The sequence below is a fragment of the Hirundo rustica genome, chromosome 3 (assembly GCF_015227805.2).
Source record: "Hirundo rustica isolate bHirRus1 chromosome 3, bHirRus1.pri.v3, whole genome shotgun sequence".
NCBI classification, from domain to species: Eukaryota; Metazoa; Chordata; class Aves; order Passeriformes; family Hirundinidae; genus Hirundo; species Hirundo rustica.
In genome coordinates, this window is record NC_053452.1 from 44,005,664 (window position 1) to 44,033,548 (window position 27,885).

At 40.0% G+C, this 27,885-nt stretch overlaps 1 protein-coding gene across 1 annotated transcript; it reads left to right on the forward strand.

Annotated features, from left to right (window-relative positions):
- The first annotated feature begins 705 nt into the window (after window positions 1–705).
- Window positions 706–26,452, forward strand: TSNAX (translin associated factor X). The gene is made up of 6 exons (XM_040059536.1): window positions 706–782; window positions 2,641–2,748; window positions 6,944–7,058; window positions 8,715–8,845; window positions 22,896–23,023; window positions 24,666–26,452. The coding sequence occupies exons 1-6, from the start codon at window positions 725–727 to the stop codon at window positions 25,038–25,040; spliced, it is 915 nt and encodes a 304-aa protein (XP_039915470.1). The 5' UTR covers window positions 706–724; the 3' UTR covers window positions 25,041–26,452.
- Window positions 26,453–27,885: the final 1,433 nt, after the last annotated feature.

Genomic DNA, 27,885 nt, shown 5'->3' on the forward strand with positions numbered 1-27,885 from the left:
GTCACAACTGGACATTAGGATGGGCTGCCCCGGGAAGGTGGTGGAGTCACCGTCCCTGAAGTGTTTAAGACTGGAAGCGGCACTCAGTGCCGTGGTCGGGTTCACATGGGTTGGACCTGATGATCTCAGAGGTCTTTTTTAACCCAACCGATCCTGTGATTTTGTGGAAGCACCGTAGTCATGATATACCAGGGAAGAAAGGTGCAGTAAGAAGACCCGTCGGGGGGTGAGAGGAAGGCGACATGACAGCCGCTTTATGCGGGTCTGGGCTGAGGAATGTCGCTGGATTTCTGCGGGTCCAAGCCGAGGGCCACCGTTGCCCCGGTGGCGGGACACGCCGGCCACCAGCGGGACGGCAGACAGGGAACTCCATAGGCCCTCAGCCCCACTCCGACTGCGCCCCCGCCCCGCCCGGCACTACATGTCCCGTCGTGCCGCGGGCGCTGAGGCCCCACGACAGGGTCGCACACTAGCTGTCCACGGAGTCGCCTTCTCGGAGGCACGGCCCGTCATCGGCGCTGCCCCGATTTCGCGGGCAGCAACGTCCGAATCACGCTCCGCGCCACCACTGCTCCGCACCGTGCCTCCCGCGCCGCGGGCGGCAGGCTGGGCTCCTTCCTTCTGCGCGGCGTTTCGCCGTCAGGCGCCGTGGCTCCCCCTCCATGGCGCCGATGGGGCGGGGGCGGCGGGCGGCGCGGCGGGGCCCTGGCGGCGCGCGGCGCGGATGCGGGTTGCCGAGGGGACGCTGCGCGGCGGCGGCACCGGGATGAGCGGCAAGGAAGGTGATGTCTCCTTCCCTACTCTCCCCTCCCCTTCCCACCCTCAGGAGGCCGAGGCGTGAGGAGCTGGAGCCGGCGGAAGCGGGGAGAGGCTCCGCGGCTCGGAGGGGACGGGGCTGCGGAGCCCCTGCCGTGCCCAGCGGTGCCCTTCGGCCGTGTGGTGAAACTCGCCCTGAGGGAGGCCGCTCCTTCACGGCTGTCTCTGACCTTTCCTTCGTGGGTGCGCCAGAGAACGTGGCCATAGGGATCTGCATCCCTGGGGGTGGAAAAGCAGATGCCGCAGAGGGAAGCTGTCTGTGTGTGGCCTGTAAAACACTTGTGCTAACGATTCAGTATAGTGTGTGTGTATATCTATATAAAAATATAAATATATATATAATCTTACGTTTATAGCATAAAACTTACGTGAAATACTTCTTTTTCACAGCTTGCTCTGCTGCCTGCGTGTTAGTTTAGCCCTGGCAGTCACAGAATCAGAGTCGTAGAACGGGTCAGACTGGAAGGGACCACAGGGGTTTATCTGTTCCAAGCTCCCTGCTCAGGCAGGGTCATCCTAGAGCACGTGGCACGGGATTGTGTCCAGCCGGTTCTTGAACATTTCCACTGAGGGAGACTCCACAGCCTCTCAGGACAGCCTGTTCTGGTGCTCAGTCACCTGCACAGTAAAGTTTTCCCTCATATTCAGGAAGAGTGGAACTTCCTGAGCATTGGTTTGTGCCTGTTGCCTCTTGTCCTATTGCTTGGCACCACCGAGAATCACACAGACTTCCCTTCAGCACTCTTTCAAGGGGTGCATTTAATGTTTCCAACTGCTATAGGAAAAACAAAACCCCAAACTCACGTCCAACAGAAAAGAAGGAAAAATTATTTTCATTTATCTCTTTAAGAAAGTAGCTACACTCACTTCTGGTTTTGGTTTGGGATAATAAACAATTAAGTGGAAACATTTTAAAATCCAGTGTTCCCTTGTTTCGTCTTTTAAGGAAATTGAGAGAACTCCACAGATTCAAAAGGTATGCCTGTATTCAAGTTTGCCAATTTTTGGGCTCTGCTAGGAACAGTGTCCAGCTGTCACCAAAAGGAGGGAGAGGGAGGGAGGAATGGGTGACACAATGAGTTAGTCTAAGGTGAAAGAAAGATAAAAAGGAAGAAACAACACAAGGTATAAATCAGGAGTCAAACATAGTCCAGAAGAGATGAATTTTGGGTGTGGAGAAGGATGGTTAAGGAAGAAGCACACGAAGCAGTTGAAGTGAGTGGCTACATTCAGAGAAGGAACTGGTTAATGGGCAGAGTGTAAGGGCCTAAGAAGCTACCCTGCAGAAGCTAATCCAGTGTATCTGAATAGGGGTGGTCTGCTTAAATTGTGCCTTACTTCTTTTATTGGTTACTGAAGACCGGTGGCATAAATCACAGTAACAAAAACTTGCAGGTGTATTGACTGATTTCAAGATGAATATTTAAAATAGTTACGAAAAAAGAAGAAGAAGAAGAAAGGTCTAATCCTGTAGGTCCTTGTTCACACAAGGATTTCCATGCAACCATTCGCTTACAGCAAGAAAACATAAAAGGGTGTGAAGACACGAAAACCTTACAAAAAGAAGGCTTAGGTTCCTGCCACACTCATCCATTGAAATGGATTTTTTTTTTAATTTTCACTAGCAAAGTGGTAGAAAAAGTAACATGAAAATGTGAAGCTGGCATCAGTTGATAATAAGGTTCATCCAGTTACCTTACTCTGTCCTGAAGAATATGACTGCTGTCAGGAATGCTCTGAAGAGAGCATTCTGTTGCTCCTTATGCTCTGGCAGAACTATATTTTTAATTTTTTTTGTGTGTGTGTCTATCTTCTATTTATTAGGAGCAGGTGGGTTCAGAAAACGAAAGCATGACAATTTTCCACATGGTCAAAGAAGAGAAGAAAAAGAGAATGTTAACCCACCTTCAGCTTTGATGACGTCTTTTAAATGTAAGTAAGCATTTGGAAAACTAGATTTTAAAAATGTTGTGTAGAAATTGCTAGGAAATTATTAGTGGAATAAACTAGTTTTCTCCGAGGGAGAAACTTGAAACTAGTTGGACTCACACTCCATATCTTTAGAGCTTAATGTTCTGCATTTTGTGGAGTGAAGTCCTGGGAGTGGGATTTTGCATAGCTCTGCCTGGTTCATGACTTGCTCCTGTTTCTATCCCACCTGCTGCTCCCCCTGCCCTCCTCACTTGTGCTGAACCTGGTGCTGAGCAAACTGCACAAGAGTTCAGCCAGGCAAGAGGTGACCAAGCCCTTTGGTGGCAGAAAACTGTGGTAGAATCTGCAGAGGCATAAAACAAACTCTGAGCCACAGGGGTGACAGGAGGAGGTGGTGACGTTGGGGAAACTGAGGAGGCTCTGACCTTGGCTGTGGTGCACAGATGACTACGCTACTGAAGTATAAATCTGGATGCATTATTTTAAAAGTTGGTAGTTGTTTATACCTGCACTTTTTTTAAGAAAAAATACTTCAACTAACTAATACAGACCTTTATGTAGTCACTTTATTCACTTTGATTGCCTTTTAAATATTATCATATATTTGAGATTGTTTCAATAGGCAGATGTAAACTTCCTTTCAGACAAAAATTTTTAATAGGATTTTTCACCAAACCAGATGTAAACTCCAGTAAATATAAATTCCTCATTCGATAACCCCTAACAAAGCAAAGTTCAGAAATGAGAAGCCTTGACTGAAAAAGATAGATGTGAGATGGGGAACAGATTAATTCTTTTTGTAAAATTTTTCCTGTGCCCCACATTTTCTATGAAGCTAAGAAGAGTGAAATATAAGCTGGCTGGCTGCTTTAGATGGTTACTGTGTACTTCAATGTCATATAACTTCCTGGCTGTTTTAGAAATGGGTGTTTATATTTTTCTGTGTAAATCAGCTTGGCAGATGATTAACCATGACCCCTGAACTTTGCCTAGAGAAGCTGTGGCTGCCCCATCTCTGGAAGTGTTCAAGGCCGGCTTGGAGGGGGCTTTGAGCAACCTGATCTAGTGGAAAGTGTGCTTGCCCATGGGAGGAGGGGTTGGAACTAGGTGGTCTTTAAGGCTTCTTTCAGCCAAACCACTCTATCATTTGTACTGACTATTGTATATGCACTTGCTCTTGAGTTGAGTAGAGCAACTGTACTTTAAACTTTTAATTCTTCACTGTCACAAATACCAGTTTGTCATAAAGTTGCTATTACTTGCACTTCAAAACAGCTTGTTTCCCTCCCTTCTCATGACATCGATTCCTCTGTGTTTGGTTAATTTCAGAAAGAATTTAAGGGACATGGTTTCTTCAAAGTTTTTCAAAGATCTGCTCTTTGTGTTTATTGCAAAGTGTTAAGTGCAATACAAAGTGCACCAAGTGCACTGCCCCAAACAGAGATGCTGGTGGTCTTTGTCTCCGTGTCAGGCACAAGCATTAGGAAAAGGTATGCTCCAGATGGTTTATAATTGAGCAAGTTGTGTAAGATGAACCAGTTGTGCACTATTTCTGTGTGTGTTGTCTGAATCTAAACAACTTAATGATAGAATCTCAGACTATGCTAAGTTGGAACCGATCCATCAGGATGATGGAGTCCAACTCCTGGCCCTGTGCAGGACATCCCAAGAATCACACCACATGCCTGAGAGTGTTGTGCAGTTTTTTCTTGAGCTCAGACAGGATTGTTGCTGTGGCCACTTTTCTCGGAAGCCTGTTCCAGTGCCCAGCCACCTTTTGGATGAAGAATCTTTCCTGATACCTAACCTAAACCTCCCCTGACACAACTTCAGACTGCTTCCTCGAGTCCTGTCACTGCTCGCCAGAGTGAAGAGATCGGTACCCACCTTTCTGCTTTCTTTCCCTTATGAAAATGTTGAAAGTCTGCCCTCAGTCTCTTCTTCTCCAGGCTGAACAGACTTGAGTAACCACAGCTGCTGCTCATACAGCTTCTCCTCCAGACCCTTCACCGTCTTCATTGCCCTCCTTTGGATGCTCTATAAGATCTTAAGATCTTTTGTTTTGCCCACAAAACCACACACAATATTTGAGGTGAGGCTGCCCCAGCTCAGAGCAGAGGGGACAATCCCCTCCCTTGCCCGGCTGTGATGCTGTCCCTGATACCCCCAGGACAGAGTTCGTCCTCCTGGCTGCCAGGGCACTGCTGGCTCATGTTCAGCTTGCCATCAGCCAGGACCCCAGGCCCATTTCTGCAGCAGGGCTCTTCAGCCCCTCATTCCATGGTCTATACACACAGCCAGATTTGCCTCATTAATGTGTGGCCTTAAATGGGTGTACACATTTTGCTCTTTTTAATCTTTGAAAGAAAGATGTGCTTGAATTGATCTATTTGCACCAATGTTTAAAAAAATAAGTAATGAGAAATTGTTTTCTAGAATAATCATAAGAATCACAGAATGGTCTAATTAGTCAAAACCCAAAGAGTTACACCTTTTTTTTTGGAAATACGTTTTAAATAGGACAGGTCAGTGATAAAGAGAGGGGATCCTACCTTGATTTGTAAGGTTAAAGTTTGGTAAGTATCATTTGTAACGGTCTGATTTAACAGCACCAAAATTATCAATAGAGTCTGAGTCTTTACTTGCAGTGCTAAATTAGACATTATAGTGGAATGTGTGGGAAATGACTGTTTGGTTTTGATGTGTTAGCTTGAAGAACCCCTAAGTTCTAATCCTTTGTAATTTTAGTCAATAGCACAATACAGCAGGTTTTATTGCATCTTGTTAGGCTAAACATTATTGTGTTTGTCTGGTTTACTTTAGAATATAAAACACTTCACAATAGTCCCTAACAGGTTTAAAACCTAACACAGAAGTCGAAAAGCCACAACTATCCAGGAAAGTTAGGGCGTGTTGCTAATATTGCAGATGTTCAGAATAGTGAAATTCCCAGTAGATGACATTTGTAAATGGTCCTTGGAAATGCCATCTGCATCATCCTATGAAGGGAAGTCACCCCTCCTCAAGTCCCTGTCACTGATCTCAGCAAAAATTTCTTGATGATAATTCAGGGGGGGAATTGACTCTCAGAATTTGCAAGAGACAGGCCAAACAGACACGTATAAGCATTAGAAGATCAGTAGGAGTATTTGTGACTTATCTTCAGAATAAGTTTCAGAATAAGATTGGGAAGAACAGGGCAAAATGAGAAGAACAAAGATTTAACCAAGGCAATGAAAAAAGACAGAACTATTTTTCTAGTGTCATCTAAACCTCACTTGCCAGCGAACTGCTATGCTTTCTTAAAGGTTATTCACTTGTCAGACCCTTTAAAAATGTAACCTCTTGGTTTATTTTCTGCATCTTCTTGCACAGAAACTTTGACACCTCTTTGACATTTATGTAGGAAATTTGTTAGATTTCTTGTAAGCATCTGTTAGTGATTTATTTACTAGAATAATGGTGTATAAAATGTTAATGGTGTTTGTGAAACATTAATAAGGTTTGACTGTCAAAACCAGATGCACTTCCTCTCATCTTTGTATTTGTTGTAGTTAGAGAGAACTAACATCGGCAAGTCAGAAATCTTATTTTAAATAATTGATCTCACTTTTCTTTAGTACTTCTAGTCCTTAGGGATATTAAAATGCTCAACTTCTGGCCAAGTCTAGCTGGGATGTGAAATGCAACCTTCCTTATAACTAAATGGTGCATTTTGAACAGTATATGTGCCTTAGCCAGATGCTTTTTATTTGATTGGTTTGGGCACTGGTGAATCTTATTAACAAATGATTGTAGGGTTTTATTTTTAATTTGTCTTGCTGAATTGGGGTGAAATTTTTAGTCCGTTTCCAGAACAGCAGTATTGTGGTATAGATTTTATTAACAAAACCAAATATTTTACCTTAAAAATTGTTTAGGCTGCTTTAAGGCATCATCAGTATTGATATCTACTTAAACCTGACGTATTAAACAAAGGGGTATTAATGATGAATTTTGCAGCTTCTGGCAGGTGACAGGCAGTGATGGCATCTGCAGCCATGCCCCACGCAGGGACAGCCCACCTTGGGGAAAGGCTCCCAGGGGCAAGGGTGACGGAGTCTGTGAGGAGTTAGTGCAGCACAGGTGCTTTTCTCTTCCCCTGCACTGTGTTTGTGTGATAACTGAGCTTTTGCTGTAACAACTGACTCCACAGCATTCCAGCTGGAGCTTGACACCAGGCACGATAAATACGAACGGCTCGTGAAGCTCAGTCGGGATATAACCATCGAAAGCAAAAGAACAATATTTCTGCTCCACAGGTTCACCAGGTGAGTCACGTTGAGTGTGAAAATGTTCATAGTCACCTACAATCTGCCTTGCAGTGTTGTCTGTGAGTAACAGCTGCAAAGTTCTGTTGAGAGGAATTTAATTAACTTCCCGTAAACCTCCTTGAGGGTGGCTACAAGCTAATGAATGCACACTCCAGTTAGAGAATTAAAAGATGCTGGTTCAGGTTTCTGGGTTGGTTTTATTGGTTTATTAAACCAGTGTAAAGCAGTAGAGTGAGCAGCAGATGAGAGCCTTCCAGCTTTCAGCAAGCTATGAGAGGAGTGTGCACCCTTCCTTCAGGTTACTTGCCCGGGCAGTTCCGTCACTGTTTTGGTTGTTGCACCCCCACCCGAGGTCATCAATGCAAATAGGTGGTGACCTGGGGTCTGTTTATGTAAATACTACAGCTGGATAGGTTTCTGTGTGAAGTTTTGAGCTTCTATATGTTTCGTGTTCTCATGAGCCTTCAAGCAATCTTTGTAAGCCAGAGACAAACTAGAAGAGCAACAGGAAAATTTGAAGCTTTGCATAGCCTGCTGTATAAAGTGTTTGTTGTACATGACAAACACTGGTCTTGCGTGTTACAACAGCTTTCCCTGTTTCTTCTCTTCATAATTTCATTTATTTTAACTTACATTTTATTACCTATCAATATATTTATGTTGAAGTAGTATCTATTTATAGTTACAGTTATAAATGGAGATTATGAAGTTGCCTGCTCCTTAACTTGGTTTTCTTCTGCAGAGAGGTACTGTGATAGTTCCAGTAATCTTTACAGCCTTGACTGTAAATAACTACTCCCACTGCTGGGGCTAGGTAGCTGGGAACTTGTGGAGGAAAGAACAACAGCAAAGAACTCCTCATTACTCTGAATTTAGATTCCTGTTTTATCAGGCATTCCTGGTTTTGTGAGAGTGGATGTTTTCCTTGCTGTATTTTGTATTTCCTTCTTTGCTTTTTGCAATTATTGTGGTTTTAATTTCAGTACATTTTACAGTTTGTTTTAAATGTTTTCTTGAGACCAATTAATCAGTAGTTCCTTAAAGAGACTGTAAACTAATATACTATGTGGATTATTTGAGCTCAAGGGAGGAGAAGGTTTAAAGGAAATTAGATAAACTGAACTTTAAATGCCAAGTATATGTTGTGGTTGTGAATCAGATTTTCAGCTGTTCCTGAACAGCGTAGTCCATAACTACTTCCTTAAAAAAAAAAAAAAAAAATCACATGTAGAAGTAAATCATGTATTGTATTTTGCAATATATCAAGTATTGCAAAATATTAATTTTTTTTAAGAGGTTGAAGGACTTCTGTAAGTACTGCTAGTTTTATGGGATATTTTTTGAAGCCTTTGTATGTGTTTCTCCTTGTTCTTACTTAAGCAATAATCATCACTGTAGTCTGGAATAAACATCATGCTACCAGAACTCTGGCTGGTTGATTATTTTCTTGGTAAGAATAGAGTAGAATATAGAATTTCAGGATCTGCAGTAGGTATCTGTGAAAGTTAAACTGTTTCTCCTTGTAGTATCATTTTTGCTTTTTCTTGAAGCCAGTAAAAATGTATTGATTAGTAAAAGAAAAAGTGTAATGTTTTTTAACTATTTGTTCATGTTCTGGAAACTGCTCTTTCAGTTTCTGTTTTATGATTGCAGTGCTCCCAATGGAGAAGAAATACTGAGTGAATCTGAAGTCAAGCTAGATGCTGTCCGACGGAAGATCAAGCAGGTTGCACAAGAACTGATTGGAGAAGACATGTATCAGTTCCACAGAGCTATATCTCCAGGTAAATAATTTAAAAGTAGGAAAAGTGTGCGGTTTTGAACTAAGCTTAGTTTCTCTTTATGTAGCAATACTTCCTCTTCATACTGCAGGTCTGAATTTGTTACATTTCTGTGGTTATGAATCTGGACTCAGGTTAATCTTTGTTACTGGCAAAGTTAGCTCTGGTATTAGAGAAGCTGTTGTCCTACATTTTCATTGCAGTTTAAAGGAAGATGTAAATGGGAATCTACAACTGGAACAATTTGAACCCTGCCCTAAACTGAAGTTGAAAGTATTTCTAGCAAGTGTACTGGCTGGTTATCTCTGACTGAGAGGAATATATGTAGCATGCTCATTTGCCCCTCCTGAAGGGTTACAATTCCTAAGAGCAGAGTGAGAGCAACTGTCTTGTGAAATTATGCATTTTGAATGCTAAAATGATTTTGAATTGATCAGGTTAATGAATTTCAGTTCTTTGAATAACATTTTCTTTCTTCTAGGTTCAAAATATGCTTCTGCCTCTCTGTTACAAGCATTAAACCAGTTTGTGTTTCGGTTGCATCTCTTTCCGCTCCTCTCTGTAAACGGCCATCTTTTCTAACATTCTCGAAATACTAAATCCCTATTAGTTCATGACTCTTTCTGTCAAACCATATTTCTTTGCTGACTCTTCGCTGACAATCTGAATATTACTTAAAATTGGTATGCCTTGGTTGTGGCAACACATGAGTAAAATATGTAACTGCTTCTCTGACATCTTAGTCATGGTATAAAAGTGTCTTGTGTTTATCAATCTCATTTTAAACAATTTGGAATTGTGTATATCTTTTCTTGTTTAGGCAAAACTTCTTCAGCTGATGAGAGCTGAAGATTTGCCCTGAATTATTTAATTGTTTAAAAGTGTCCTTAGGACTGATTTGATAAACCAGCAGCAAATACGCGTATGTAATTTACAAGACAAACAATGCTCAGGTTAAGTTGTACTCATGTCTTACACAAACTTTAGTTTAAGAGTGAGGCAGATCTTGAGTCTCAGTTTAGCAATTTGGAACCAGAAGGAGCTTGCCCTGATAGCCTTCAGTGGCTCTGGTGAATTCCACAGTCCTCTTACTTGCAATGCATTGGCTTTTCAAATTAGATATCAGTAGTTTTTCTTGGGGCCACTTAATCTGTGTCTTGCTGCTATTTATAGCCAAGTAGTGTAATGACAAAATGAAAAGAGATAATTCAAAATGCTGACATTACAGATGATCTCAAACTATGAACAATCTATTCCAAGTGTATTTTGAGTATCTTGACACGTTGAAAATGTCTTTTGATTTTCATTCTAAAATGAAAAATTCTCTGCTTATAAAAGCTGAGAATTCTTGCATTCATTTGCAAAAGTTTTTTAGAAGCTTCATTGTGACCTGTAAAGTTTGTTTGAATAACCCCTGAAGTTTGTAGTTCCGTGTGAGTCATATAATGCTGCGTATAAAACAGCAGTGTTTGAGGTCTGCCACTTCATGGATCTTGGTGAGGCTGCGTGGTGCAAGCCATCAGCCGTGCCATGTGAGCAAGATTCTTACAGGGCAACCACTTACTCTGCATCAGCTGCCTCACCTGATCTGTCTCTGTTTTGTTTGAGCCGTGTCTTTGTGGCAGTAAATTCAAAGAGGTTTACCTGCCTCTAGTTCTACTGAGGAGCAGTTGGCCTGGACTTAGATTCACTTATGTCACACATAAGAGAGTGTGCATACCTACACAGCAGACATATGGAAAGTTACTGCACAATAGCTTCTGTGTTCTTACAAAACAAGTAAGCAAACCTGATGCTAGTTTTCTACATCCAGATTCTCTCCTCTTAGTAAAAAAAAATTACTGATTTTGCTTCTTTAAAGAATACATATTTTCAGTAATCGAAAGTTAGATTTCTTTTTTACGTGAAAGATGCCTAAACTTAAGCTAGCCATAGCAATCTGAAAATAAAGGAATTAATGAAAAAATTTTTGTTCAGCTTTGCTTTGTATATTTGATAAATACACACAGTCAGCTACACTGATTTTCCTGCATAGTTTATTTCTGACTTGCACAAAGGTACTTGTTACTACCAGAATAGACCTGAATAAACTGTTTAGAAAACAACTGCAAATACTCTGTCAGGGACAATTCAGAATTTTTAAGTTTTCTCCGGTGTTGTAAATCTTAGCCTCTTAAGATGACTAAGATATATTTTAGAGCAGGATGAGTTACTCTAGGGGAGTTTAGTAGTGGAAGTTGTTAGCAGAGGATGTTAGAGACCTGCAGCACGTGTATGATGACTCAATGCCCTCCTCAGCTGCAAAACCTTTAGAACAGAATAGGCAAATTCAGATGGAAAGAACCTACAACAATCATCCAGTGCCACTGCCTGGTCACTCCAGGGCTGACCAAAAATCAAAATAAGTTGTTAAGAGCATTGCCCAAATGCCTCTTCTAAACACTGACAGGCTTGGGGCATCAATCACCTCTCTAGGAAGCCTGTTTCCGTGTTTGACCACCTTTTCAAAAGAAATGCCTGATGCAGCTTAGAGCCATTCCCACAAATCCTGTCACTGGATGGGACAGGAGATCAGCACCACCTTCTCCACTTCCCCTCGTTGGGAACCTGTAAGGAGCAATGAAGTTGCCCCTCAGCCTTGTCCTCTCCAAACTACACAAGCCTGAAGTTCATAACTGCTGCTTATAGGACATTCCTTCCAACCATTTCACCAGCTTTGTTGCCCTCCTTTGGGTGCCTTCAGGGACCTTCACATCCTTTTTTGTGACACCCAGAGCTGCACACAGTTGCATGTAGGGTAGCACATCCTTAATGCTTACGTGGGACTTGGGGTGAGATTGTTACAGAATTAAAGAATTTTCTTAATACATTCTTAAGAAAACTTAAGAGAATGAATCTTACTGACTCTCAAGGTAAAAAGAAAAGAAGGCAAGAAGGTATTAGTGTGCTAAATGAGGGGGAGAAGGAGACTCTGTTGTCCATCTTTCCAGCAGTCAGGTGTGCAACCTCTCAAATACCTGAACCTTGCAGTTTTTTTGAAGAGAACTAAAGAGTAGAAATTCACAGCTCCCCAAAGCATTTCTGAACTTAGAACTGGAAATGGTTGTACTTTCACTTTGCTCCTCTTTTCAGGTGAGGTAAATGGCAAATCTGTGCACTCCCATCAGCTGTATAATACTGCTTGCCTCTAGGATCTCCCTGTTGTTTCTGCAAGTAGGTATTTGTGTAACATTAAGAAGAGTGTTTATAAAATCCAACTGAAATAAGTCACCTTCATTCTATTTTGGTACAGCATCTGCTTATATTCTAGCTCTTGTATATATGCTCCTCTGCAAGGAAAGTTTGTGCCAGCTGTTGTCCACAGTGCATGTTTAGTAAGGGAGTGTTAGAATATACCTATGTGTCACTGGAAAGACAGGGAATGTTTTTAGGCATTGTGTAAATGAGCTTGTGTGTATAACAAGTATAAAATGCTAACTTTCAGCCAGACCTTTACTCTTACCTTTGTTAAATCCTCTGCTCTCCAGTCAGTCACTGGGATGGCAAAAAAGGAATATGCAGGCTTCAAGACATGTAGATCTTGATTGTATTGAAGCTGGTATCAAGGAGGTGTCAGAGATGTGAAGATGCCTGATGTCAGGATTATGCAGCTGAGATAGAAAACCTAGAAATAGGATGAATGAAAGGACAGTTAGATGAAGAGCAGCTGGGAGAGGAAATGCTTTATTCCACCACTGTTTATGAAGAACTGTAATTGGGAGGTGAACAGTGATAAGAGTTAAGAATGTTGCTTTTAGTTTTGGTTTTGAGTCTAGTGTTCTTTAATTGTTTTGCTTTTTTTCAGTGGAAAAAGCTTGCATGTGTTTTTGAAAATAAATGTAGTTAAGAAAAGTGCTAGATTCTTTGTCTTTATATATTTCCTAGGGCTGTAAGTCTTGACCTTCCTTTAACCTAGTTTTCAACTCTGATTTTGTATTTTAAAGAAATTCTGGAGAACTAGTTAAAAAGCTTTTTATGAACAAAAGCATTGCCATTAAACTGCTTTTTTCTTCCAAAAAGAATAAAGAAACACTTATGTCCCATATCTCAAAAGCAGCATGTCTAATTAACCTCAAACTTCCTAAAAATGTTCTCCTTTGTCTTGAAACCAAACATGAAACATCCTCCTGTTCCCCACCCTACCTCTCACAGAAGGAGTAAAAGGGTTCAAGATGGAGCTTATAATGGAAACCACGGTAGCAGCCTTAACTGGGGAATCATGATTGTCTGCATAATGAAGCTGCCTAATACATATTTTATTCAGTATAATAACTGTTAGCCTATAAATAGAAGAATGCTATGAGTATTATGCTTGGGAATATTGTTTGCCACTTGCAATTGTTAAATGCTTTTTTTGGGGTTACTCCAAGCAGTTGTTCTTTTGACTTGTAGATAAAACAATTCTGGCAGAGCACTAAAGGAGTTTCATGCTTTCCCTCATTAAGAATAGTGCTAATGGCACGCAGGACGTTTCCCCAAAGGACACTTGCATGAGCTCAAACACTGAGTATAGCACTAATTGAACAACAACAAAAACTGATGACTGTTTTCTACACGTTTCTTAACAGTACAGATTGTCCCAGGGGATGATTAAACAAGCAAACAAAGAGATACTGAAATAATGAAGTCTTTTTTTAATGCAGAGCTCTTCATTTGTTATGTTAGAGTGTTCTGCTTTGTTGATATTTTTAAAGCTTTACTATTTGTAATATAGAATTCCTGCTCCTTTGGCCTGCTTTGCAGTGTATACCTTATATATCCTGTGAGGAAATATGTACTCTTTCTTTAAAATTGTTGAGAGACACTATGCAAGAAAAGGACTGAAAAAGATTGTATGGATTTATGAAAGGAAGGAAGAAATTTTTCAGGATTTTTTTATTTGTATATATATGCATTTTTATATGTATATTTAACTCTCAACTACTGAGAGAAATAACAACAGTATACAGAAAAGATCTGTACGGAGCTTAAAGATAAGAAAGAAGTGCTCTGCAACATGTGTAGGGTCCTGCACTTTGGCTACAACAAACTCATGCAGTGCTGCAGGCTGTAACTGGAAGAGTAACTGGAAAACTGCCCACTGGAAAAGGACCTGGGGTTTCTGGTCAGCAGAGGCTGAATGTGATCCTCCAGTTCGTGCCCAGGTGACCAAGAAAGCCGGTGGCATCCTGGCCTCTATCACCAGTGGTGTGGCCAGCAGGACCAAGGCAGTGATTGTCCCCCTGTATTCAGCACTGCATGCACCTCAAGTTCTGCATCCAGTTTTGGACCTATCACTACAAGAAAGACATTGAGGAGCTGCAGCGTGTCCAGAGAAGGACAATGGAGCAAGTGAAGGGTTTGGAGCATAAGTCTGCTGAGGAGTGGCTGAAGGAGCTGGAGGTTTAGCTTGGAGAGGAGGAGGCTCATCGCACTTTACAACTACCTGAAAAGAGAGTGTAACCAGGTGGGCGGTGGTCTCTTCTCCAGTGTAACAGGAAATGGCACATGAGGAAATGGCCTCAAGTCACTCTACAGGAGGTTTATATAGTATATTAAGAAAAATTTAATCATGGGAAGGGTTGTCAAGCATTGGAACAGGCTTCCCAGGAGAGCGATGGAGTCACCATTCCTGGTGGTATTTAAAAGACATACAGATGTGGCCTTTAGAGACATGGTTTAGCGATGGACTTGGCAGTGTTGGGTTAGTACTTGGACTCAGTAGATCATAGAAGTCTTTTCCAGCCTGAAAAGTTCTATGATTCTATGTTAGGATGTTTATAATTATTCAAAGCATGTTCTAAATCTACTCTGCATAAATGCAAAACTTGTGTACTGCAGAGGGAAGATTAAGGTCTGCTTGATAAGTTGGCACTGTGTGGGATTGAATGATGTACCTTTTTAACATGGCTTTGTTAAATGAAATCTCTAGCTATTTGAGGACTTTACTCATTTTTTTTTTTCCCATTAAGATAAAATATTGAATGAGGACCCCATAATTCTTCTGGAGCTTCTTAGGTGGAGTGGCATGGGGCGATGATGGTCGATGCAAGTGGAGCGCTGTTGGCTGACCTTTGCTGTGTGCCTGTGCTTGCAGCAGTGGTGAATGGAGTGGTGTGCACAGGGAAGCTCATTAGCTGTTTATCATGTCTGCACTTGCTCTCAATAGGATTAGATGACGAGGCTGTAAAATGTCAGCACCTTGTCAAAACTATTGCTCTGTGACTGCTTCTGCTGATGATGATGCAGGAAATTCTCTGTAAAAGTTCAGTACTGACGCAGTCTAACACATCATTTATCTTGTGCAGGCACTATTTGTGTTCTGAGAGATTGATATAATGGAGCTTATTTCTGTCTCCTGCCTTATGCCACTTAGAATTGCTTTAGGCATGTCAGATATTGCAGCAAACTGGATTGCTCAATTGGACCAGGCCTGTTCAGTCTGTGTGAATGAAAAGGAAATGCTTCAGTTGCACTAGAATGCCACTTTTTAACTTCAGTATATTGGAACACCAGGCAAGATGCTGTAAGAAATACTATGGAGATGAGTGGGGTCTGTCCAAACAGGCCAGCTTTAGGTTACTGATGATTTAAGTAACAACATTTTTGTGGGTATTATATGAAGCATTTTAATGAGAATGCAAACTTAAAGAACTATCCATGTGATGATTTCTGTGTTTACGTGGGGTTTTTTTGGTAATTTTTGTTTGTTTGTTTGTTCTTAGCTTTTTAACTCAAAATATGGAAATAACATACTCAGATTGTTCTACCTTTGTAAACACATAAGCATTTCTGAAATAATATTAAGGTACATAATATCAAGGATATAATATTAATTAATGTACTTTTCTGTACATCAGGAACAGTGTAAGTAGGACACCTGTTTTTTTTCCTCGAGAAAGATTAAAAGCTGTAATTAAAATAGGTGGCATATTTAAATAGCTTGGTAATAGAAAGGAAAAGCTTTGTACTGCAGGAGGAAGGTATCATGAATTGTAAAGGTCTCACCCAGGATAAGACCTAAATACACCTAAAACTTGAAAGGAAAACTGACCGTGAAGGAAGCAATCAGGTTTATGCAAGATGGTGGGAAAACACAGTAACACAGGAACAGGATGTAACTGAAGAATTAATCTCTTGCCGCTGTAGGTGAGGGGTAAAATGCCAGAAATGGAAACAAAGTTTCCTGATTATACTAGAAAATCAGCAGAATTTGGCAGTGAATAAGCTTATGGTTATCAGATACAATTTTCTTAATTTCTTTCTTTCTATTTTGTTATTTTCTGTGTTTCTCTTAACTCATATCCCCCTTAGTCAAACTGGTTTGGTTTTTTTTTTTTTTTTTTCATTCTGCAAGGTGCCTATTTGAAATTTGATACCTTCAGTTTGTTGCATTTTTACTACCCTTTTATTATTTTTGGTTGATGCCTTTTTCCTCGATTCTTCTAAGGAAAGGGAAAAATCAGCAACTGCAAAACCTCTCACTTTGTATTTTCTGTTGCTGGTTTTATATGTCCATACACAAAAATTAAAACAAACCTGCAAACATGAATGCAAATTCTGACGTGGCATGCACTATGTGAGAATTGATTATCAGCTCATCCCTGAATGAGATGTACATTCAGCAGGAGCCATTCAGAGCAGTAGAAGTCCATAAGAGAAGCTATGTAGTCTTTTAGAGATGCATGCTGTGGGTCAGCATGATAACAGATTGTCCTTTCCTGCTTCTAACTTAAGATCTGACTGTCCTGAGGTTCTGCTGTACCATGATGACAAATACTGCAGTTACTCACATGACAACCTGAAACTAGTGACATTGTTTGTCTTTTAATTCGGTTTCATAGCTGGCAAATGGAGACCTTGTGCTCTGGCTCAGGATTTTTTTTCAACCCTGCAGCTATTGACATTAGTGATTCACAGACCAGATCTCTCCAGCCTTTGCAGGAACCAAGTGCGGCTGGAACATAAGACAAATTTAAAAAAAAAAAAAACAAAAAACAACTGTGAAGCTTTTTTGTTTGTTTATTTAAAATCACGGAGGAGAATGTGTCATACAGGAACTCCATTCCAAGAAGTGACCAGGACAGCACATTGTGGTTCGGTTTTTGTTTTGCAGTCACGTGGGGAGAAATAGAGGTTAGCACGTGGTGAGGTACCTTTGTACCATCTCACAGATCTGTGTTTATGAGGATAAATGGCCGCTATTGGTTCTTCTGATGTGCTTGTGAGTTGGGTGTGTTGCAGGGAAACAACATCACCTTAAGAACTTTCACTGTGTTTTGACCTGCAGAAGCTGTGTTGTGTTAGGTGCACTTTCTTCTTTGATCATTGAACATCCTGGCTGAGTCAGAGCTTCCTTTCTTTGGTATCTTGAACACTTGCCCTCAAGGCTGTCAGTAATGTAAAATTTGCCATCTGACTGAATGACTTCTAAAACTCTGTATTAATCATGAAGGCAGTTGGGGGTAGTCAAAGAGGTCAGGAAGACTACTTTTCACAGGAGTAGTTTTTTTAAGAACTTATGTAAAGCATTGGTGCTCTTCAGAATTACTACATTTGGGGCTGATGAGTTGGAATAAAAGCCAAACTTCGGAACAAAAACCTTTATTACAGAAGTAATCATGGTGCATCCCTCAGGTCCCCAAGTAGAAGCAAAATAAAAGTTTACGGATTTCACACCCACAGTTACTCATCTGCAAAAAGGCCTATCATTTGTCATATGTCCATGTGTTTTTAACAACAATTTTAAAAAAATTGATTACCTATTCCCTGCAATGAGAGATGAAAATATTGTTTGCAGTTCTTTGAAGGGTTTTGGTGCCTGTTTGGAGAAAAAATTTAACTCTCACAGGCATCTGTCTGTTAGGGAACTTTTATTTTTTCTGGGTTTTTTTGGAAAACTAATCTTGGTATTACCTTTTCCCCTGAATTTGGTGTGTATTCAATTTTAAACAAAGTGCAAACCATACTAACGTTTCAGTTACTTCACTTCAACACATGCAGCGAGAAGAGAACAGAACTTTTTGGTGGTCATGGATGTGTCAAGCAGCAGTTGACTAATGAACAAAGCATTCAGGGCTTTAGAGAAGAAATGTACATTACTTTAATTATTGATATAATAATAAACCTTCTCAGCTTTTGAATTATTACTCAGTGAATAGAAACATGTTTTTTTCCAAATATGTAAGCTCATATAGACTTTTGTTCTAGTACTTTTATTTGCATTTATGAGTTAGTACTGTTTTATAAAATCCAGTCCTGACTGGAATTACGCTTTTAAGCCATTTTCACAACAGGATGTCCAGAGCATTCCTGTCTGTGAGGAGAGCTGGCTCTATCCTCTTTCAGTGTATGTTATGAAATTAAACTTTGACTTCATGCTCACAATCAACAAAATGGTTTGATTGTTTAATAGCCTCAGTTTAAGTTTAATCACTTCAGTTTTTACCCCTTCTGCCCAGAAAAAGACCTCTGAATCTTAGGAAACATTGTCAAGTATGCAGAGAACTTTAAAGGAATAGATTAAGGAGTGGATTACCAGTTTTATCTTAATAGGACACTGGATTTAGTTTTTGTATTAATGCTTCTTAACTTACTGTGTGTACCTGTTTAAATTGATGTTGTCCTTGGTTAATTGTTTGCTTATTTCACTTGTTCTCCCCTTTATTCATCCATGTGCTTCCAGAAACAAGTTCTTTAGGTTCACCATGCTCCCCATATTCTTTAGAATTATTTCTCTGTTTGGGATTTCCACAAGAGTATGACTTTTTTTTTTCTGGATTATGGCAGGGATTTCTAGGGTTCGGTGGTGGGTTTTTTGTTGTTGTTGCTTTCCTTGGTTTTTGGGAAGATGAGAAAGAAGGGATTTTTTTTCTGTGTTTGTTTGGGTTTTTTCTAATGAGAACGTAATTTACCAGCCTAAACATGAGGGTAAGATAGAACCTGGTCTGCGCTGTTTTGGTTTTGTAATGAATCAGCAAGTGGGTAATTTCACATGACTCTCCCTGTAAATAATGTGCCCCACCCTTCATGCAGGGATCCTGGAAGAAACTTGCTGTGTGTATCTTCCTACCATCTTTCTAGTGGCTGCTCTTGGCCTGTGATTCCTGCTGTATGGCTTAAGGGAGGAGCTCGGTGAGAGAGCACAGGCTTGTGTCTATCTACGTGTGTCCTGACCATCAGCACAGGCTCCTCTCTAAACGAAAAGACAGAGAGAAATAGGACAAAGGATGAGAAAGAAAATGAGTTTGAGAAGAGACGGTGAGAGAAGCAGCTTACTTGGGAAGATGGCAGGTGACACTGGCATTGCTAACCCTAACAACCAAGAACATGAAATCTTTTTGAACCGAGATTTAAAGGAGGAAATGAAGTAAACAAAATTTGAGGAGGAGACTCACCTTCTATTTGATAATTTGGTTCTTGGTTGAACCTTCCATACATGCATGGATGCATACACATCTCAGGTGGAATTAGATTCTGTTTACCCTAGTATGACTCCTACAATTTCTATTACCTACTCATTCTTTAAATAAAACTAGCTTTTCCTCTGCCTTATTCATTCATTTGACTCCTGGATTGAGTGCTCCACTGACTTTTTAAAAAATTATTTTTCATTTAAGTAGGGAAACTACTTTTTCTTCTTAGAGCTGCTTATGTAGTTAAGGAAAAATGTCTTGAATATGAGCAGGCAAAAAAGTGCACAAGCTTTCAGGCAGAAAAATACCCTTTATTTATAGACATATGTTCAGAAAATATCTCAGTGTAGTTCTCTAGTTCTTATGTAGAAAACAAATTTTTAAAACATAGAAGGGAGCTGCTATACTGGGTCACTGTCACTTACCTAGTACAAGCTATTTATATAGAAAAAATGTAATAAAATATCAAAACACTTAAGCAGTTATTTTTTTTACCTTACATCTGTAATTTTAAGAGGTGCTATTAAAAATAATGCAGTGTTTTTTATTGGTATTTTTGTCCATGTGCTACCAAAAAATCCAAACCTATAAAAGGCAGTCTTAAAAACTCTTCCATTACTGGCAGCTCAATCCATAAATAAGCCAATTTTGGAATAAATCCAAAACAAGACCATAAGGGGAAAGGTATTGTTGGATGGTGTAGTGAAATGGGATCGAGTTTTTCACCCTGGGAATTATATGCTGAGAATAACGGATGTCCTACCATTAAGCTAAAACATAAAATGTTTAAACATCCTTCTACCTGCACATGGAAATACCTTTTTTCAAGGTCTTGGGTCATTGAAATGTCATATTGTAGCTACTTCTGGAAGAAGAACTTAGTATTTAAAAAAAAAAAATAATTAAAAGTTAAAAAGTAAAATATTAATGTTTTTTGTAAAGTAGTTGTGAACAGGATTTGTTACCAGTCTATTTGTGATGGCAACTTTAGTTGAGTTTTGTAAGGCTTACTGAACTGTGGGAGATAGATTCCCTAATTGTGAGAAGGTGACAGTACATGGCAAACTGTGTGCAACATTCACATGGCAGTGTTAAAAGGAAGGAGCACGAGGCTGGAACGTGTCAGCTAGGGTGGGATGGCAGGAGGAAGCGAAGACCTGTGTGTGTACCTACATATAAATATGACCACATTAAAAAGTATATAAAGAGAAAGGAACAGAGGACCCAAACACAATGGGAAAGGACAAAACGTGTATGGAGTAATAAAGTGCAGTGATTGAAAGTGGGCAATCTGACGGATCGAGAAAACTGTTTACCAAAAAGTTTGAGAGCTGATTTGATCTCTCCTAGCGCTGTGGAAAATGCCAAGTTGATTCTTCATATGTGATAGTCTTCTCCACAGATAGTAGAGAGAGATTCTCACAGATGTTGTCATGCTGAGTGCTGCTGTATCTGGTAGCTTACAGCTTATCCACAGAAAAAGCCAAAATTTCATAATAGATTACTGGTCCTGTTACATCAGAAGGTAAGTCAGGGAAAGAGTGAGTGATGAAATCTACCTCTCTGCAGCTTCTGAGGTTATTTATCTTAAAAGATCCTGTGTAGCTTTTATCTAGTGTTTTTCTATTGCTTGTGTCCAGAATGCTTTACTTGAATTCTGTTGATTAAGTTATGGTGTTTAATTGGTCTTGCCAGCTCCCTGTTTGTGTTCTGGTTTGTGAACAGCAGTGTTGAGTGTGAGTTTGGTTGCTGCATATTTATTCTGCTTTTCCCAGTGCATCTGTAGAGTATTATAAAGGAATTGCCATTCTGAGTTGCTTTTGCTCAAATACATGTTTGAAGAGAAATGCAGGTCACTTATCATGCTTTTGTGATTGTAAATTGGAAAGCCTCCTACTCCTTGAGGTTATGTCTAGTTTTTTGGGGTGTTTCCAGGCTCATCTGTTATTCAAATCTATGCTCTCTTCTTTTTGATTTAGAATATTTCCTTTGATCCAAGTAAAGTCTAAATTTGCTTCTTCCTGTGTATTTCTATAAGCTGAGGTCCTGGCACTGTACAGGTCAGTTGAGGGTATTAAGATTATTTTAATGGAAGCAGGATTCTACTTCTGGTACCCTTGGTTATAGCCTCATTTTCTCACTGACAAAACTATTGTCTAATCCTGGCCCTCTTGCAGCATGATACCTGTTTGCTTCTCTTGAAGTGAAGTCATCCCCTTAAAATGGCTCTGAATAGCTCTGCTAGAACCATCTCTGTCATGCGTCTGTTCCTTTAATGTCCTCTTTGGGCTTTCTCTGTTCATGGGTCAGATATACACAGGCATTGGCTTTGTCTCTACGACTTTTTTTAGCTTAGTACTGCTGTGGCTGTTTGTTCCAGCTTTGTTTCTGCCTTTTTTTCCACCAGCAGTGCCAGCTTCAGCTTTCGGCTTACGAACTTTTCTCACATGCTTCCCCCAAATCTGCTCTTTGCACCTAAGGATAAACTGACAACCTGCGAAATCTCTGTCTGAACATTCAAACTCTTTTTCTTTAGATCTCACCTTTGCTGTAATGTATAATAAAACCACCATCTGCTAAGAGAGATAATTGTGGCAGGTAGCTGTAGATGGCATACAAACCTGGTACAAGCTGCAATTGTTATCCCATCTTTTATTCCCTTTCCAACACACCAACTCCTTTTGCCCCGCTCCACGCCCTAATTTTAGGGTGTAAGTTCTTCTGGACAAAGCAGTTATTCATATATTCATAGAATCACAGAACAGTTAGTGTTGGAAGGAACCTCTAGAGATGACCTAGTCTAACCCTTCTGCCAAAGTTGTCTGTTGGTCTTCTTACTGGGCATCACCATCCTGTCTGGTTTGTTTATTTGCTTATTTATTTGATCTGGAGTGATTTGTAACAACAGATGCTTTGTCTTGAACATGAATTTCACCAAACTTGCATATTTTAAGGAGCCTGATTCTCACAAGATGGAGAAGTTGGAAGTTCAGTTTTAAACAAGTATCTACTACAAGTCCTTCTCGGCAGGACTGCTCTCGATCTGTTCACCCCCAGCCTGTGCTGATATTGGGGATCCCTTAATTCAGGTGCAGCACCTTGCACTTGGTCTTCTTAACCTTCATGGGATTCCCATGGGCCCAACTTCTCAAGCCTGTCCTAGTCCCTCTGGATGGCATCCCATCCTTCAGGTGTGTCGGCTGCACCACTCAGCTTGGTGTCATCTGCAAATTTGCTGAGGGTGCACTTGATCCCACTCTCTATGACATTGATGCAGATATTGAACAATACCGTTCCGAGTATGAGCCCTTGGAAACATTGTGGGGAGCTGATCTTCAGCATGTTTCTGAGAATACCATGATGCTTTATATTGAAATTACAGATGGTTCTGCATGAAAAATGCAGATAGAGTGAAAACTTGAACACGTTTGTCTGTGTGCTTGGTATTTCGTGCTTTGTTAGATTATGTTTCTTTGTTATTTCTGGATTATGTTAGTTTGCACTTTTTGCTGGTAACCTTCAAATAATCTCACTTAAAAGATTTCTTAAAAAAAAAAATTATGAGCATGGGTCATTGCTGAAAAGTTTGAAGCATGAGCTTATTTCTGCTGTTTTTGTAGGACTTCAAGAATATGTTGAGGCAGTTTCATTTCAGTATTTTATCAAAACACGATCTTTGATCAGTGTTGAAGAGATCAACAAACAACTAATATTTACAGCAGAAGACAGAGAAGAAACAACAAACATGGTAAAAGTTTTTCTTTTCTCAATTGACAAACATCTTTTTGGGATAGAAATGCAGCAAGAAGGCTTAGTCACATTTTTGGCATCTGATTAAATAAGGCCAGTTAGTGGAATGGAATTAGATATACATGTGGACTTTGATTCACTTGTTCAAAACATGCCTTTTATTCTGATAAGTAGTAAACTAAATCTGTGGGATACAAGTTTATAAATTTCACATCCTTTTTAATCAGAGCAAACTGAACTCTTTCTGATGCGGCGAAAGATCCAGGACAGTTAAATACTAGCTAACAAACGTGGCGGAGGGATTTTTAGTGCCTGGGACTGTCTGTAAGACCTTGGAGTGTGTAGTGATGTTGCAGAAGCTGAGGGACACAAATCAGGGCAGTATTAACTCCATAACTGAAACCTTGTTGCTGGTATTGAACTAGTCTCTGGAGGCACTGTATATGCCTTGTGCTCTTAGCTGCATCATTTCTAACTCTCCTGAAGCTGATTCCTTTCAGAGGACAAGCTGGTGTCCCATCATACCTTAGCCCTAATACTGTATCTGCTGTTTCTTGATTTGCCTGTACTCCTACCGTGCCCTAAATGGCTCATAGGGATAAACTATTGTCATCAAATACGTAAACTGGGTGCAGTTTGATTGTTGGCAGGGGACAACAGCGATTTGGTAGCAATCTACGGAAGTGCACAAGCAGTTGAGGTGCAGTGTACAGTAATGCTGCTTTATGTGAATTCCTGAGTCTTCTGCTGCTGAAGAGATTCTGCTGTAAAACACTTCTTATTCTTTTGTTATTCTTTTGGTAAGATATTTGCAGATAAGCTTGATTTTTTAGTTTAAATTAATTAGTTTTTACCAGAGGTAACAACTATGAAGTTGTTAACCCCAGCATGCGTGCCTCTGACCAGATCTGTCAATTTGGGTAGATAGCATATTATGGGAATAAGTGAACAGAAGAAAAGCCTGCATTGTCTCCCAGTGTTACCGATATCATGGCAATAAAAAGCATTGGAAACTTGGATATTGGAGCAAACTTGTAACTTAGTGATAGGTTTGCTTCATGAAGATTTTTGTGTGCTATTTTAATGAGCTCAGTTGATAGAAAACAGATCTGAGAATACTATAGCTACTGGTAGAGAATATATTTTGAAATTCAAGATACTGTTATGAAATTATATGATTTGTTTTCATAATGTAGACTATTTTTGATTGATTCGCTAACTTCGAACTGATGATTTAGGAAAAAACTCTATCGCTGAGATCTGTCAGATGAAAGAAAACCCCAAACAACTGCAAATAAATGTTGCTACAAAGATGTGATAATTCTGTTTGCAAATAGAGATGGTAGAGTTAGGGTATGTTTATCATACTTGCTAGAATGAAAATGACATCTCAAGTAGAAATTATTGTATATATATAAGAATGTATATATAGTCTTGTATAAGTATCTTACATACTCTTCTTATGTGCTGGAAGGAGATTAGTACTCCTGAAATCAGACCATGTGGAAGTGCTATGCAATTTAATTTTCCAGAATGTTTTAGATTTCCAGTTATGTTAGATGAGTTAGTGTGTAGTTGAACCATTACAGGTGGCTTTCTCACACTTTTCTGTACTGGGCTTTCTTCCATTCTGTCCCCAGACCTCCAGTTCCCACGATAAACAACCCCATACGTGGAGCCTGAAGGTAACACCTGTGGATTACCTGCTGGGAGTGGCGGATCTCACGGGGGAGCTGATGCGGCTGTGCATCAGCAGCGTTGGGAACGGCGACATAGACACGCCCTTCGAACTGAGCCAGTTCTTGCGACAGATTTACGATGGGTTTACTTTCATTGGCAACACCGGACCTTATGAAGTCTCAAAGAAGCTCTATACCTTGAAACAGAGTCTGGCAAAAGTAGAGAACGCCTGCTACACGTTAAAAGTACGGGGATCCGAAATCCCAAAGCACATGTTGGCTGATGTGTTCTCCACCAAAACGGAATTGATTGACCAAGAGGAGGGGCTTCCTTAAAATCAGGAGGCTCCCGCTACTCAGAAGGGAAGAGGACGTAGAGAAAGCTCTTTAGTTATGATTTGTGGCGTTTTGACCCTTCTCAAAGCTTTTTAGGTAGAGGCGTTTTTAGTTTTATCTGAGAACGCTGTTTGCGGTGGTAATTTGTAACCAAAAGATACTTTTTATGATGTGCAAGAGAAAAAATGTTTGACTTTGGCCTCTTGGTATGGAACTTCCTGTATTGTTCCATTGTATCTTCTTTCAGAATGACCAAATTTCCACTGCACTCTACTCCAGTGACTGTCATTTGTGTGACTCACCTCACCTCTTGTTGGTACAAGTTTTCATCAAGCACAGCAGTGGAAAAAAATGGTTAGGTGCTCTTATTTAGCATTATCCATAGGTTTCTGCTGACCCATATTCTGAGTATTTGGGTTCTGTATTCCTGTCATACCTACAACAATGCACCTGTGCGTAAGTGCATCCCTTGACTTGAAACTGGGGTGGTCCCAACAGTGCCATGTAATTCAAGTTATCTCTGATTAGTGCTCTAAGGTATGAAGTCAATTTTTTGCCAGTTTATAATGAAGCTAATTGTAAATATTACCGTCCCCATTGTTTTGGGTCTCTGTTAAAACTTGAGCTCCATTTGAGCTAACACTGGTACTTTGCAGTTTTGAGATGAACGAGGAAATCCACAGAAAATAATTGTGGAAAGTATTGTTTTACATTTTCTGTAATGCTGTTTAATGCAGATTCTGATATATTTCTGTTTGCAGACAAAAGAAATTGTCATACAAAGTGTGTAATTTGGTGTTAGGACAAGCAGTTTTTGGCCAGAACAAATGCGTTGCAGTGCTGGAAGTCTGTTCTCCATTGTTTGTGCTGCCCTGAGGACCTCCAGTGGGATTGAACTGGTATAAGTGAAAAAGGGCTAGCCAAGCTTTAAATATATGTTAGCAGGAACTATATCATGTGCGTGTTCCCGTGGAAAGGAAATTGCAGACAGAAGTAAGGCAGGCATTCTGGTTTCCACATTTATCTTTGAGGAGGGTATGTCACGGTTGGCAAAAAATCAGGGCTTTATGCTGGTGTCTGAAGTTATGAAAGTCTGATAATGTACATAATGCTAAAGGAAAACAGATAAAACAACATGATCTCTAGACTCCAGGAAATAGGCCTCCCAAATGCAATTGAAAATACTGCATGTTTTTTATTTCCACTTCCATATGCTGTGACACTGCCAATACTTTTCCCATGAGCATGTCCTGAGTAGCTGGAATCATCTGATATATGGATAGGAATGGGTGAATACAATTTTGTCCATTTTTTCCATTGTTTCCACATAAAGTAGTATGGGGAAGATTGAACAGGGAGTGGCATTTTTCCTATTGTTTAATACTATTTTTTACAATAAATTCTGAAAAGTAGTCACTGTCTCTATGTTGGTCCTTCTGCATGTGAGTCCAAGAGGTAGATTATGATATGAGTTTCCCTCTGTGAGGGACTTCACTTGGAAGTTTCGCTCCATACCTATATTCATACTTTCATGGGCACTTTCTAATGCAGATTTTTTTTTTTTTTTTCTTCCCTTAACTTTATTCTGTAGTATCTAAAAGATAGTTAGGATAGAAACTTCATGTGAATCTCTTGAATGACAAAAATGCAAAGGATTCAGGTGACAAAGCCAGTATATCCCTGGAACAAACCTGCAACATTACCCATGTTTCTACATCTCACCTTTTTTTCCTGCCTTTTTTTTTTCCCTGAGGAGAGGAGGGGGAAGAACAGAAGCTAGTTGCTATAAAGGAATAGTTTTGGGGTGTCATCCCCTCCCTGAGATGTATACATCTAGCATTTCAGTTGATGCAGCTACAGTGGAGTTGTGTCTCTTTTGGCACACTAAATTTACTGCAAGTCATTGCTTGTTTAGTGTGAGTGTGTGAAGCGAAAACAGATATTGTTAGACAGAGTGTGTGATATTAAACAGAGATCTGTCTCTTGTCTAGCAGCTATCAGGGGGAATTAAAAAATATTCATGGCACAGTTTGAAAAGGGATGAGATGAATTCCAGCACATTGCAGTCCTTGGCTCAGTGACATTCTGCCTCTAGCCATGGAATGAGCGCACAGTGGTCACCACTTTAGTCAGCTCCTGCTTTTATACAGTCATTCATTATTTTAAAACCACAGATGTCTAAAAAGACTACTTTTTTTCTTTTTTTTTTTTTTTTTTTTTTTTTTTTTTTTTTTTTTTTCCCCCTAGCAGTCTTTAGAAGTAGATGCTCTTTCAACAAGTGCATACTGGTTCTAATGATTCTGAGATTTAAATTTTTGGTCAGGCAACAGAAATTTTTTTAATAGCAGACATGATTTCTAAACTTCAGGCTGCCTGCCCTTAATCAAAAGCTCAAAAGTCAATGATTTCTAATAAGGAGCAAAGTGTATGTGCTGTGTATTAAAACACCAACACAAATGGGAAGTATCTAATGGCCTGCAAACCTCCTGCTCAAGGAAATATTTTCCCCAAAAAACAATTGCACAGTAACTATTTGAAAAGTGACAGACATTTATCAGCAAAACAAGCTGCTAAACAAGCAATGGCAATTTTCCCATTTCTTATCCCATTACTCTATGGAGCTATTGATACGCTTGGTCTGCAGCCAGAACAGGACTACGTCATAGCAGATGTTTCAGAAGGGCAGCTCTGCATGCTAAAAATTGTCTGCCTTTCTGGAATCTCTTTTCTCAGAAATGGTTTTTCTTTACGGGTTCACTTTTTTTTTGTGACTGTTAATTTTCAGTGAGGAAAAACGCACCCGCATTTAGCTTTCCAGAACTGCCAGAGAAGTTATGCAAGAGAA